The 15,425-nt window shown below is 42.8% G+C and overlaps 1 protein-coding gene across 10 annotated transcripts in view; it reads left to right on the top strand.

Annotated features, from left to right (window-relative positions):
• Window positions 1-15,425, top strand: part of NT5C2 (5'-nucleotidase, cytosolic II) — a 509,579-nt gene that overhangs the window by 327,647 nt on the left and 166,507 nt on the right. For all 10 annotated transcript variants that reach the window (XM_078643682.1, XM_078643688.1, XM_078643683.1 and 7 more), the window contains 2 exons: window positions 4,800-4,917; window positions 5,896-5,991. In XM_078643682.1, coding sequence (XP_078499808.1) covers window positions 4,800-4,917; window positions 5,896-5,991 — 214 coding nt within the window. The remainder of the gene's footprint in view (window positions 1-4,799; window positions 4,918-5,895; window positions 5,992-15,425) is intronic.

Here is a 15,425-nt window from a genome sequence, read left to right as displayed (position 1 = left end):
TTCAGAACTCTCCCCGTTTGGGTGCCTGGAGCGATTTTTCAACAGCTACGATCGGCGCTCGTGTCATTCTTATGGGGTAAGGGCAGGCGCAGGATTGCCTTAGCACCACTGACCCGCCCCAAAGACGAAGGGGGCCTAGCGGTCCCAGACTTCGAACTCTACTACCTGGCCGCCCAACTCCGGACATTCACGCAAGAAATTGCGAGGGCCTACCGCGGACCGAACCCGGAGAGGGACGACGGCACCCCCCGTCATGTGTTGGCTTATATTGCCCTGCGGCAAAAGCTAACGCTCAGTGACCTATCCCAAGAGGAACGGACGTTCCGCTTGTGCTGGAACCGCTCGCAGAAACGAGCGGGAATCGAACACCCGTATGCGCCCGAAATTCCACTGGGCATGATGACAGCACTCCCACACGGTGGAGACTGGTCGAGGCTCCAGCTATGGGAGGAAGCGGGGTTACAGGTGGTAGGGGATCTATATGACGATGGCGTGCTAACCCCATACCAGACGTTGCAGGAGTGCTACGATCTTCCGAGGGGGGACTACCTACTGCACGCGGCTGTGGTGAGGGCTATTCAGGCACACTGGGGGGAAGGTCTGATCGAACCGCCGACGGCATCGGCTTGCCAGTACACAATGATGGCAGCGGGCACTTTCAAGGCGGTGACATGCCTCTACTCGAGAATGCTGGCCGAGTCCTTGCAGCCGCTGGCGGCGTTGAAGGCCAAATGGGAGGCGGACCTGCAGAGGGAAATTCCGGACACAACATGGTCCCAGCTAGTGCGGAGGCCTAGAAAGAGTACTAGAAATGCGCGCTTCCAGCTAATACATCTTTATATTCTTCATAGAGCCTACCTCACCCCTGGTAAAATTGCACAGTACTTCGGAGCAGCAGACGCGGCGTGCCCCAGATGCAATAAGATAGGAGCGGACTTGGTGCATATGGTAATTGACTGCCCCCACCTGCAGGAATACTGGACGGACATTAGCACCACGTTGAATGAGGTGACTGACAGGGACCTGCAGTTCGACAGTGCGACCAGCATACTACATTGGTTTCCACACACGCCCAAAAACAAATTATCAAGTAAATTCATTGACATGGGCCTAATCTTAGCGAAAAGGGAGCTGACCAAGGGGTGGAAATCGAGAACGGGGCAGACGCACCGGAGGTGGTTAAACGAATTCCTAAAGTGGGCGGCGGCCGAGAGCACGATCAGGTACCAACTAGCCCACCGCAGCTCAGACGAGCGTGCCCAGGAGGCGGCATTGGCATGGGAGATGTTGGTGCAGTCACTGCGAGATAGTTCAGTGGAGGAGGAGAGGAGGGTGGACCCTGAGGACCATGGAGACCCAACCGAGAGTGCCGCGATGCCGCCCCCCCCGCTAGACACACACACTTAGTAATCACCAAAATGCTTCTGCCCATCACCACAGGTTCACGCTACTCAGAGCTAGGCGAAGGCGGGGACACTGAAGGGGGGAGGGCGGGCCCAGGGTTACGAATTGAAGAAACATGAGAACTATTGCCTGACGTTACTGGAGGGATGGGGAGAATTGACTGAAAAGCAGATGGCAGATTACCTCGTACTAGGGCTATATGTAGTAGAAATTGTAGCATGCACCGAGGACGCGGAAGACGCTGCCCGGCCTTCGGGATGTGGGCTGAATGGCTGTTTGTATTGATCAGGTGCGGGGTTGAATGGAGGAAAAATCTGTACTGACAAGATCCAGTAATGATATGTATACTGTGCATTTGTTCTGCAATAAAAAAAGTTTAAAAAAAAAAAAATACTGCACTGGTTAGTTTCTCGGGGGAGTTGCCCTGTATTGTACAAGCTTAAGGTTATGTTTCTATAACTCATTTACTGCACTTGTTAGTTTCTCGAGGGAGGTGACCTGTATTGTACAAGCTTAAGGTTATGTTTGTGGAGGGCATATACTGCATTGGTTAGTTTCTCGGGGGAGTTGAACTGTATTGTACAAGGTTAAGGTTATGTTTGTGGAGGACATATACTGCACTGGTTAGTTTCTCGGGGTAGATGCCCTGTATTGTACAAGCTTAAGGTTATGTTTGTAGAGCGCATATAATGCACTGGTTAGTTTCTCGGGGGAGTTGACCTGTATTGTACAAGCTTAAGGTTACGTTTGTAGAGCGCATTTACTGCACTGGTTAGTTTCTCGGGGTAGTTGCCCTGTATTGTACAAGCTGAAGGTTATGTTTGTAGAGCGCATATACTGCACTGATTAGTTTCTCTGGGGAGTTCCCCTGTATTGTACAATCTTAAGGTTATGTTTCTGGGAGGAAACCATATGACACAACTAGATGCCATTCTGGCTTAGTACCCAGATTAATATTTTCTCCTTGGAATTGTGATGGAAGTCTGGCCATTTGGTTCCTGCTGGATGGCATTTAGAATGGGCTAAACCAAAGGAAATGATGGACGGAGCATTGACAATACAAGCACTCACCCCCAGTCAACTGATCTGAGTTTAATCCTTCACCATTCTTTAGCCCACTCTGCCACCCCAGTTCAGACATGGCCATATGCAAATCAGTCTGACCCTGTGCCTCATGGGAACAGTCCAGCCCGAACTGCCAAGCCATGCCTTCCCTGGACCAGAAACAAGCTTCCCAGGACCGGTTTCTGGCATTGCAGCCGTCTTCAGCCGGGCTTGCTTGAATCCAGTGACAAAGTGAGCAAGGGACTCACGTCTGAGCATACCCTGCCAACTTATGGCGAACAAAGCAAAACCAAAGGAAATGATGGACGGAGCGTTGACAATACAAGCACTCACCCCCAGTCAACTGATCTGGGTTTAATCCATCACCATTCTTTAGCCCACTCTGCCACCCCAGTTCAGACATGGCCATATGCAAATCAGTCTGACCCTGTGCCTCATGGGAACAGTCCAGCCCGAACTGCCAAGCCATGCCTTCTCCTGGACCGGAAACAAGCTTCCCAGGACCGGTTTCTGGCATTGCAGCCGTCTTCAGTCGGGCTTGCTTGAATCCAGTGGCAAAGTGAGCAAGGGACTCATGTCTGAGCATACCCTGCCATAAGTTGGCAAACAAAGCAAAACCAAAGGAAATGATGGACGGAGCGTTGACAATACAAGCACTCACCCCCAGTCAACTGATCTGGGTTTAATCCATCACCATTCTTTAGCCCACTCTGCCACCCCAGTTCAGACATGGCCATATGCAAATCAGTCTGACCCTGTGCCTCATGGGAACAGTCCAGCCCGAACTGCCAAGCCATGCCTTCCCTGGACCGGAAACAAGCTTCCCAGGACCGGTTTCTGGCATTGCAGCCGTCTTCAGTCAGGCTTGCTTGAATCCAGTGGCAACATTTAGAATGGGCTCCCTCCCAGCATATGCTCATCTTGCTGCTTATTAGCATCACTAAAGGTAAATTTTGTGCTGCACTAAGGCACAGCTCATGGTCACAGTTTGCCGGGTTGCGTGAGGGCCATCTCGCGGATGCCCTCCAAGGCATCTCTCAGCCGGGGTATGTCTGAATCCTGGGTGGAGTCTCGGCCTGCATCCATTTCTGATATTTTCAGAGCCTCTAGCGTCGTCCCCACTTCAGGCTGGAGGTGGCAGATGCGAGAGAAGTGCTCTTAGATAGAGGAGGTCATTGATTCAGTTTAAAAAAAAAAAAATTAAATAGTACATGTGTTTTTTCCAGTCCCGAGTGCGGTCTGCGGGCTTGTTTGTCCTTAGTTATATCCTCGTTATAGTAAATATGAGGCACCAGGTGAGGAAGTAGGGCTTTCCTTTGATTACTTACCGTGAATCCCCTGCTCTAACCCGCTTTTCAGTTTCTCAGTACAGCCCTTAAACAACGAGTTAATGCTCTTTTATCTGGATTCCCCAAGGCAGGGGTGAGGGCGAGGGCAAGGGCACTCTTTATTTGATTTTTAAAGTGAGGCACGAGGGATTCCTAAAAGTTGAAGGACGGCGGCACGGAAGGGACAATTGAAGTAGTGGCGAATACCACCGTCCATAGGTAATTAAAGCAATGCACGTGTTACTCGGTGTTAGTGGGAGCTTCTGTCTGAACATGTTAAATATTAAACCACAAGTAGAGAGCTAGGCCTCGCGCCGTCACTGGGCTAAAACCATTGTTCACTCACCCGTGGTTTATAAATAATTCACTTCGGCTGGCATTGCATCGTGAGGGAGCCCCTCTAGAGCCTTTGCTTGGAGAGAATGCTGGTGCTGTGTATCTGTCTTCAGTGATAGATAATATATAACTTTATCCAACGAAAACTTCAAGGGTCTAGTTTAAGAGAATTATTCCAACGTTGTTTATAATACAGCAGTGTATTTCGCGGTAATTTAAAAAAAAAAAAAAGATATAGTTCAAGTGGCAGTTGCAACAGCTGTTTAACTATAGGGCCATTCTATTCATGAACACATCTTAAAGCTGTTGCTGCTGCTGCGGGGAATTATTTCCCGATAATGACCGAGAACAAATGAATGAATGTTTTTCGCACTTTCAAAACACAGAAAAATATTGATTCCCTTCTTATCCGTCATCTAATTGGAGTACATTACTAGACACCAGCAGTAAACAACAGTGCTCAAAGTGGATATTTTCCAGCAAAGCCCCAAGACCCAGAGAACAGTCCTCACGCTGCCAATAAAAATAAGGTGTTTATGTACAAAATTGTTTTGACATGTATTAAGTGAAAGAAAATTCCTTACAAGGTATTGTTTTTAAGTCATTGCAACTTTCAACTGTGTGCAACACATATTTACATTTCTGGTGCTTGTGGGTTTTTTTCAGTGTACAAGTCTCCCGAGTATGAATCACTTGGCTTTGATTTAACGGTTGAAAGATTGGTTTCCATTGGCTATCCTCAGGAGCTTCTGAGCTTTGTTTATGATCCTACATTCCCTACCAGGTAAAGTTATTTATTAAAATCTCTACTTTGCCATTACTCACACCAAAGCGTATCTAATGCGCCGACATGATTGCCCATTTACATTTGGGTCACCAGAATATATCATTGTGTTTCACTCCTTCATTTCTTTGTACGGTTTGCTTCACACTCCCTCACACAAACCAAGTACAACGGTCTGCAACTCTGTTGAAAGGAGGACATCAACTGCCTCCTGGTCATTGCTAGATGTGACTGTAATTGGTTCCAAACATATTTAGTAAACCGTTTGCTAAATGCCGCTGTTCATGAGGTGGGTCGCTGATCCTGCTGGCTCCATATTTTTACTAATACCTTGTTCTCCACCGGGTCAATGTTTAGATTTGGTTTGGGTGAATCTTTCCAGTTGCCGCAAGCCACTATCAAAGAACATGTTTAGAAATTGTTGAAAGTCACTTGGAGGACGCTAGAATGCATCCTATCTCCTGCTGTGCTTCCAGAGAAGCTGTTTTTGTTAAAATCATATTTTTGGAGGGCATTGGTTTTCTCAGCTCTGCCTTTGCATTGCTCCACACTGCTCCATCATACTGTCACACCACATAACAACAATCATTTGTCTTCGGTTTTGAAAAAGCTGAGCCTAAAATTCAGTTACACAAATATATATATATATATATATTTTTACGTTTGAGTTTATTGAGGAACAAAAAGAACAGAAACAGAAAATGAAGAAACAGTCAAAAATTACACAAATAATTTTGAAGAAGAAATTTCAATGCAGTGCAAGTGTTTTTTTTCTTTCTTCCAAGATGATTGTTGAGATCCTCCTAGAAGAGTTAGGCCAGTCACAGCTATTGAACAATCGTTCCTGGTTTGCACACAGAGGTCTGAGAGGTTACAAGTTATAAATGGAGATCGGAGGGGCTGGCCGCTCTGTTGTTTTGGATTGGTTATTATTTTTGCCCTCTTGTGTATTATAATTCATTGGTTTCTGATTCACAGGGGCCTGGTATTTGATACAAACCTCGGAAACCTGTTGAAAGTAGATGCATATGGAAATATCCTGGTTTGTTCCCACGGTTTTAACTTCATGAGAGGGTAAGTAGGCAATAATTAAACACCGCTACCCTTGCTCATCTGCTGATTTATAGTTCACATTCAGAAGTATGCTTAAAATGCTGTTGCTAACACCTTAGATAAAGTGCAAATTGTCTCGAAGAGTTCAAACTAAAAATACTCAGATATTCTCAATTCATTTACTGCCATGAAATAACCCATCAATTGCCTTCTATTAAAACCCTGAGTTCAGACTGCACTTTATGCTGAAACAGTGATTCGGTCGATTGGAAGCTGAATGGAAAGTGCCAATCACAAAGCAGAGATTATTATCAAAAGTCTGCCTCACTATAACAGACGAGCCCAATTTTCATGATATTTGTTGTTTTCTTCTGAACTTGGGGGTTACTCCTTTCTTGTTGTACCCTTGATGCAGATGTGTACATCAACTTATTCAAAGAGGGGTGGTCCACCTGCTCATGTTATCAGAAGCTGATCTTTGTCAGCTAAACTTACTGTTTACGAATTTCACACACGAATTTGTAAAACATAATCTTTTACAACCCAAACATGTAACTTGAGGGAACTGCCTAATCTTTTCCATGAAAGGATTTTGTGCATTTAATGTTTCATGGACTACTGAAAAATTCACAAGCATTTAATCAGATTTAATTAAACCCACAAAATTGGTTAAAAAAATATATAAAACCTAACCAATTAGTGTGATTGATTCATTTATGATTCGTTGATCCTAAAAATGGAATAGGCAGCCGACGGGTAACTTGGTTTACAATCAAACGGGTTGAAAAGCATATTCAGCAAAATATCTATAAATAAATAGAAAACACAAGATCTCAATCCATCAATCACTCAGGATTTGTGAAGCATGGTAGATCGCCCGTGAGGGTCTCAAGGTGCTAGAGTTGCTAGCTTCTTCACAGTGCTCTGTTCATTCGAACAGCCAGGTCTTACGTCTTTTCCTGAATTCCTGGAGCGATGAGGTGGTCATGAGGTGCAGGGAAATGTTGTTCAAGTCTTTGGCCGCCAGGTGAGAGAAGGAGCATCCTTCGCTGTTGGTGTGGCAGATCTGGGTGGTGTCTGCGAGGAAGAGGAAGGTGAATCACAGGTGTCTGGTGGGTTGGTAGAAGGTAATTTGTTTGTTGATGTATGCTGGTCCTTCGTTGTGCAGGGCTTTGTATGGGTAGGTCAAGGTCTTAAACGGCATCTCTTCTGGATTGGGAACCATCGTAGCTTCTTGAGGTGCGGAGTAATACGAGTCCTTCAGGGGAGGTCGAAAATGAGATATTCCCAAATAGATGCATATCTACTCAATTGTGTTAGACAGACAATGCGTTTACGGACAGAATTCTGCATCTTTTGTGATGGAGGTAAGGACTTTGTTGCTTGGAAGCACAATGTAATCAGGTGTCTATTTTTCCTTATCACCAATGCAATGGCATGGTCTTTCTGGACAGGCCATTGGGACACACGATTCAGACTCCTGTAGTCAAAAGCTAATATGCTCCTCCGACTCTCTTGAGACAACTAGAGCTGTGCAATTGGCTTAACAGAGCCTTAGAATCCGCAGTGCTGTGATTGCACAGCACTGGGATGTGTTCCAAGCTGACAACTTGGCTTTGAACTAAATATTCCCTAACAACAAAGTGCTAGCACAGAATATCAGAATCTCTTCTCCTTCCAGTTTTCAACCCTTTTCGAATCACCTTACCCTAGCTTAGCCTTAAGGGGACAAGTATAAGAGACCCTCACATTGCGCAGTAATGTACTGACTCTTTGCAGTAATACTATCCCAACGAAAATGGAAAACAAAAATAATCTAATTTACTCTCCTCCTGTGTCTTCTGCCTTTTCATATCCACTGATCTGGTTTCCCAAATAACTTCTGAGTGAGTCAGTGTTCCAGATCCATGATCATTTGGTCCCATCTTGAAATCGAAACAGTATATTTGTTGTATTGCATCTATTCAAGACTTTCTGGCCCGTCTTTTTCCAAGAAACTGATTGATGAGCTTTTTCAGGCCATTATTCGATGATCTGGATTTTGGACAGGTGGAGGATTTCCATGACAGATTCTCAACTAGATTAGTAGATGCCTTGAATTCTGTTTGTCCTCGAGTGCCACTACATCTTTCAGGAAGGTCTCCAAAAGTAATGTCAGAGGAACTTGGTGAGATATCCTTTGTGATTTCTCCACCAGTCCTGAACGGTGCAAGTGTCCATACTTGTCATTCCTCCTGCAATGGCCTTGTTCTAGGGTTGTCAAAGATGTGGTGATTATCTAACATTTCCATCAATGCCCAGCTGAACCATTGCCTTTGATGCCCCTTGTTACCTGTGTCTCCAGATTGTTTCAAGTCTCAATTTCGACCATCGTGTCCCACCACAAGAGTAATGCAAAGTTTTCTTTAATTGTCACCTTCACTGGAGGGCACACACTCAAACACTTAGATCGGAGATCAGTCACAATATTTAATTAAGGGAGAGTGTTGTTCTAGGGTGCATTTCTTCCACGCAGTAATGGGGGTTGAATGTGGGTGGAATCCATAGAACCATATTTGCTGTGGAAAGTGATATGGCTTCTGTTCTCTTCTTTAGACAGTAAGAACATCTTGATATGGGGCCAGAGCTTCACTCCATTTAGGGAACTGGTGAGCCTTGTCCAAAGATTGGCACAAACAGATTTATCTCAATGATGTTTGTATTTAAAGATGGAGTACCAACTGTGGAAAAACTAACCTGTTGTCCACATCCTTACCGCCCAGGCCGTTCCTGTGACCTTTTGTCTGATCGCTTGAGGTCTAAGGAAAGTGAGAACCATTTTGAACACCAAGCAAACTCTCCTTCCCCTGTTTGTCACCGTAGGAGAACTCCCCCCCACTATATCTGACTTATTCTATGACCGTGTGGCATGCCGGGTAACATCAGTAACATCAGGAGTACACTCAAAGTACATTCCCCTCACTTCAGAAAGGAAGTGCTGTTTTCCCCAGGGTCTTATTTTTTCTACTTCAAGAAAAGAAAATCGGTGAGCTGTAAGTATACTCTACAGATGACCTCTCATTTACACAATTAGCACCTTTGTACAGTGCTTTGGTTGTGTTTGTTTACCTAATGAAAAGGAGACAGTGATGCCTTCTTTTCATTTATACCTCATTCATCCACTCTTGAACTGTCTTTTGTCTTGTACTGAATCTTGCAATGAAAACTCAATTGTTGTGGTCAACAATTTCTTTCACTACCATAATCTGGTGGTTTGCTACTTATTTTTTAACATTTTACATTTGGTAGGTAAGCCATTTGTTGAACTGTGGCAGACATCTGCATATTTTGGATCTCTGCTGTGACACACCTTTGCCTCCTCTTTCTTTGTTATGACAGTAATTGAAGGACTGAAGCAGAGTTTAGACAACCATTGCTGTGGAAGATATTTTCCTGATGAGTAGTCTGGCCGTCCGCCTCCCTTTCAGTATGGGTTAGTGGGCTTTTGGATCATTGGAGAACCACGTGTGGCAGAGAACAGCTAATTACCTAATTATCTTTCACACCATGAGTTATCTCCATGAATGCCCACAGAGTCATTTTGCCTGTCAGTAGTTGTATATGGAGGGCTTGACCTAGAGTTCATACTAATATGACCAGGCTTGTGCTAATAAGAGTGCAGCCCTAGTTCGGTCTGGTGTAGGTCATTATATTTTGAGTTTACTAAAATTATAGGGGATTTCAGTCAGCTCTCTTCATCCCTTGGTCTGTTATTGTGTCATTCACATTTTTCTTCTGCTGACTAAAAATACAACATGGAGCACTGGGTCAACCTGCTTCACCCATTGGCTAGCTTCAATATGAGTAATGGCATTCTGCCCACAATAAGGAATACATACGCCCACAAAGTAGTTCCCTTGAGGGCTGAGAACTGCTACAGAAATGTGTGCTTTTTGCCAACAAAAAATATTTTTACTTTTAGCAAATTCTGGTTATTAGACTGATGAGGGCCCAGCAGCTTTCCCAACAATAATGTTTTAAAAAATCATGACCAAACCAAACAAACACTGACAAAACCAAGAGGCTGGCGGCCAACACTAGACTTATTGGTATTGCAACTTCTTGTTTGTTGTGATGCCTAAAATGTAAGGTTTGTGTTGCCATGACCTTTATAGGGCAGTTTTCAAAAGAGTAAACCAAGAGAAATATGTAATCATGGAGTACTTGTTTCTGGGTGAGCGTTTGCTCTCCCTATTCACCTTCTTTGTTAGAATCACTGAATGCAACAGAAATGACAGTTAAAAGCATTATATTTGATTGAATTCCTTGCTACCAAGCATGTCTCCTCTCATAATACCCTAAACATTGATGTGTAATGAACTAATCAAATAAAAATGGTGTTTCACTAAATGAGTTTATAGCTTAGTTTGTGGTGACTTGTTTGCCAGTAGTTGTCTATTACTTTACCTACAACACTATTCTTTGTATTGAAGCCACTCTTGCTTGCATAGATAATCTTTGCTTTGCTTAATTTTGTATAGCTCTCCTCACACTTTCTCTAGCCAGTGGGCTGTGTGGTAAAATTAGCTGCTCAACAGCTCCCTTTTGTGGTTTCTCACAAGAGCCTAGCCTTTTTGTTCACTGTGGAAAAAATGTCTCCTTTATTTGGGAAGGGGAATGCGACTGAGCAGACTGAACTCTCTCCAAACTAGGTCCCAAGGGCTTGGGACCATTTAGCATGTTCATTTATGTGTTCTTGGACTCAAAACTTAAGCTTTCTATGGCAAAACATTTTCCAAATTACCAGATTTTGCTACGTTTATATTTTCGCCTTGAAAGAAATATCATTAACCTATTAGTGGTAAATGGATGTGAGACAAATCGTCTGGGGTGAGTTCCATAAATTATTTTTTGTGGTATGCGCATCCAATGCCGGGGCACAAAGATACTGATTCTGGAAAAAAGGGAGTAGAAAAAAGTCATGTGAATCTTTTCTTGTATATTAATACATCTAAAAATGGGTTTCTTATGCTGCGAGGCCAGAATACATTTTGAAGAAAAACAAATAATAACAGTCCTTAAATACTTTTTTACCTTCTTTAAAACATCTGCCCGTTCAGACATTTGTAGTACGGTGACAATTTGACAAATATTTTTTGCGCTCAACCAGTCAAGCACTCTGAATGGTGGAGCATTTTCATGAGCTGTACCAAGAAAGTGCCACATCTGTTGCATTGATTTGTTTTGTGGTCAGCAATATTGTTTCCGATTTTTGTGGCCTTGTTTTTCAAAGCGAAGTGTATATCATTCAAATTGACAATGTTGGCATTTCCTTTCCCTCAGTATTTCCAGGGCCTGGCATCAGTGATACTTTATTTTACGAATTAGCTGCATCTATAATTGAAGTTTATTCCTTTATTCACACAAATCTCATTAACGTCTATTTTTGGCCAGTGGAGACAGCTGTAACTTCAGCGTATTATTAGCACAGCCAACACACAAGTAATAGGATAATAGTTATGATTGAACAAGTAGTAACTTTGTGGAAGTATGTAGAATCTGTGAAATTAGAGTAGGTCGAGTGAGAGAGAGACTAAACTAGATGGTATTTTCTAAACATTTCTAAGTTTTTCTATCTTTTTTCCTTGGAAACCTGGTAGCAAGGCCTGATGGCAATCTGGATGGCAAGGGAACAGTGAAGCTTCATCAGGTCGTCACCCTTTACACATTAAAGTAAAGGTTGATCTTGCAGGCATAACATTCCCATCTTTGATAGACTGTCAATCGAGACCTGCAATGAAAATGACCTATAATGCAAAAGAATCAGGATATGACAGCAGTAACCATTTTTGTCATAACAAGCGTGAGAGACACTTGCAAAAAGGGACATATTGGGACCCATAAAAGGAACTCCCCCTAAAAAGGGTTGAAAATCAGGCCACTGGTTTAGATTTTCCAAGGTGGAAAGGTCTTGTGGTGAATGTTTGCCTTGCGTTACCTACCAAGGGGGAACACACAAGTCAATGCATGATGACCGATGCAGAGAGGGCAGCAGCCTGCATGGAAGTGCCGCTTCTTGAGATAAGGCAAGGGGAGAGCGGCAGAAACTCTAGAATGGCTCAGTGCAGGTGGGTGCCTGGAGTCTGGTTAGGGGCTTAGCTGTCAGAAGTAACACCAGTTTGTGTCTTGCTTTTATAGACTGGGAGACAAAGGTCCATCAAAATATTACAAGTAACCTGACATGCATTGTCATCCTGGGGGACTCGTGCTAAACCTCTTTAGCTATTGGTCATCCTGTACCTTCTAAGTGATACACAAGGTGTTCAGGCTGATAACTTCATGTGATACGAAGAAACTTTTATTAAAAAAAACAAGATTGCTTCTAAGAGCATAGGTGAGCTGCATACTTGCCACCACATGAAGGCGAATAATTCAATACTTGACTAGATTCTTTACTTTGTAGAGAGCTCTACAAACCACAGCCAATCAATCGGAACCTCTCCAACCACCTTCCTTGGACCTCATCCGATGTTTCCATGACACATCTACATGCACCCCTATATTACATATTCTGCCCCACACTATCTCCCATACACCACATCCCTTCCTCTGCTCACCGCACACTCACTGTCTTTCTTTACCACTGTCTCTTTTAAAAACCTGTTTCAGCTCTCCTCCTAAACTTTATTTATAGTATTATGAAATCTGAAAATAATCTCATATTTTTTTAGATTCTTACTACTAATCGTTCTTCCCCTACACCTTTCTCTCTGACCCTGCTTTTGTTTCGGACCCTCCTAAATAACTCCTCCTGCTTCATGACTTCTGGTTTCTTCTTCACAGGCAGCACCCTCACCCTTCCTTTTTTTAAATTGCTTCCACAAAAAAACTATCTTTTGCTGAATTCTTGATAAACGGAGTAAAAATATGTAATTCCCGAAAAGAATGAAACGTAATCTCCATCCTTCAGATCCATTATCTTCACATTTGCCTTCACAAGACTTCCGCTGAGTTTCACTCAGTCTGTTCTTATCACATGACCCGAATATTTTTTCAACCTTTAACAAAACGTTCACTTTTTCTTCTTCGCCGTTAAACCTTTTAATAAAAGACAATATGAAATACTCTGTGTAGCCCCACACCGTGTCCCCGTACCACAGACAGCCACTAGAGCAGGGGTCTCCAAACCGGTCCTGGAGGGCCGGATCCATGCCAGATTTTTAAAATTACTACATGTATCTAAATGGGGATATGCACAAAATCTGGCATGGATCCGGCCCTCCAGGACCGGTTTGGAGACCCCTGCCTAGAGTGTCAGTTTGTAAAAACGCACATCAGGAATGTCATTAAATAGAAAATGCATTGCTTCCTGGAGTATAGGAACAAAGTATGTCTTGCAGAAGTGAAATGTTACTTCTGATGTAACGAAATAAGTTTATTTTTAGATTAGCCTGTTCTGGCTACAGAATGAAGACTGATTAAGAGAAGTGCACACATTAGCATTTTCAAGCAACCTGACCCTTTCTACTGTATGGGAAGTGGGTATCTGCCCACGATCAAGTAATTTCCTAAGCCTGTGAGTCTACACACGTCCAGATTGATCCTGTCAGTTTCTTTGCCACTGGCACCACCCATTTAATGACCACTGCCTCTCCTGTTATACCCGCCTTGTTCAGTCTACTCGGAGCCTTTCTAAAATGAATCACAGGTTCGACTTTCTACATCAAAGGTGCTTGAGGGTGGAACTAATATGATGCTCTATTATGTCTATTTATTTATCAGCATTTCTAGAGCATGTATGAGACCAGAGAGGTGTCAAAGAAAGATAAAAACCGAGATCCGAAACAATCAACTTGTTACGTAAATAACAGTGAACAGTAGAAACAAACACATTTACGTGCTATACAATTCATTGAGCATCAGTGTAATTTCAGCTGAATAGTGGACCATAGACGATTCAGAAATATAAATATATAATAGTAAAAATTACATAACAAATCCCTTGTGAATTTAAGATAGTAGCCATGTGATAAGCCACCCTTCAAAATGTTGTTGGAAATGAAGGGTTTCACGTCTTTTTGAAGGTCTCAAAAAAATTGCTTTTCCGGATTAAGGGGGAATAGATTCTATATCTTCAGAGCCCCTCCTGGGACAGATTGTGCAATGATTCTCCCTCTCTTTCCCATATCCCTCTTTATCACCATCTGCCTACTTTGGTCAGAACTGCCTAGCTTTGCTCCTACTGTGCCCCAAAATTGTTGACTGCCTTTATTTAAAAAAAATTAAAAAAAAGATCCATCTCGCACTCTTTTTCTGCATTCACACTTTTTCTTGACTGGAGTATTTACCCAACATCCTCATTTCTATCAGGTTTATGACTGAGGTCTATTAGCAAGTTTATATAGCATGTATTAGCCTAGACAGAGGAATAGCTTCTTCATAACCACCATTTCTAGATGTATCTTCTGTATAAACTACTGACATTGCTTAATGAGAAACGCCTTAATTTGAATGCCTGTGCCTCTGTCAAACGAGCTAAGACCGCATTGAGGCATTTTCCAGGCATGTTCCTTTCTGAGTTATGGGGGGGTGGTTATATCCGTCACCAAATAAGCATTCTGTAAGTATTACTATGTTGACACCTGATAACATAGCGGAGCGAATTCAGCCGAGAGGTTGTATGAAACCTGCCTGCTTAAGTCGATGGATACCCAAATGTTGTATTGTGATCGGACAGAACCCACCCAAATTTTGGAAATATGTGATTGCCAAGGTTTAAAGGTGATGCAAATTATTAACAAAGACAAGAGCGAGCCTTATGTCCATGTAAACAGGGGTATCAAGTAATCCTTGAAACAGGCGTTCACATGGAACTCTTTATGAAGAAATGTATTAGTATTATAGAAATTTCTGTGTGGAATCAATCCTAAAAGGCACAGACTCGTGTAAATCGAACAGTGTCATTCAGTTATAATTTATAAGAACCATAGTAGCAAAGCTAGCATCTTTGTGAGAAACTACTGTTGAGCCGAACCGAATTTTTATTAAACAAACATTATTTAGATAAACAATATTAAGTGCTTTTTTAAGGACACAAGAAAATAGGTAGACCCCCAGGTGTGCAATCAAACCAAAACCGAAATCACTCAACATAATGCAACTATTGAGGGTATCGGAATAATTCCTGCTCATGGAGCATATTCGGGTAAGAGCAGCATCGGTGAATCACTGTGAGGCAGCCGTAATTGGAGCAGTGATTGGCCCATGAGGGGCTATTGCATTGAAGATATCCCATTACATGGTTTATGTTTCTACAAGACTCAGTTGCACACCTGGGGTCTACCTATTTTCTATTTACCCTTTCCTGTGTCCTTAAAAAAACACTCAATATTGTTTATCTAAATAATTTTTGTTTAATACAATTTCAGTTCTCCTGAACCGTAGTTTCTGACCAAAATACTGGTTTTGCTACTATT

Source organism: Lissotriton helveticus, chromosome 5_1 (assembly GCF_964261635.1).
Source record: "Lissotriton helveticus chromosome 5_1, aLisHel1.1, whole genome shotgun sequence".
NCBI lineage: Eukaryota > Metazoa > Chordata > Amphibia > Caudata > Salamandridae > Lissotriton > Lissotriton helveticus.
The sequence above is the reverse complement of the archived record's forward strand: the minus strand, read 5'-3'. Positions and strand labels throughout refer to the sequence as shown.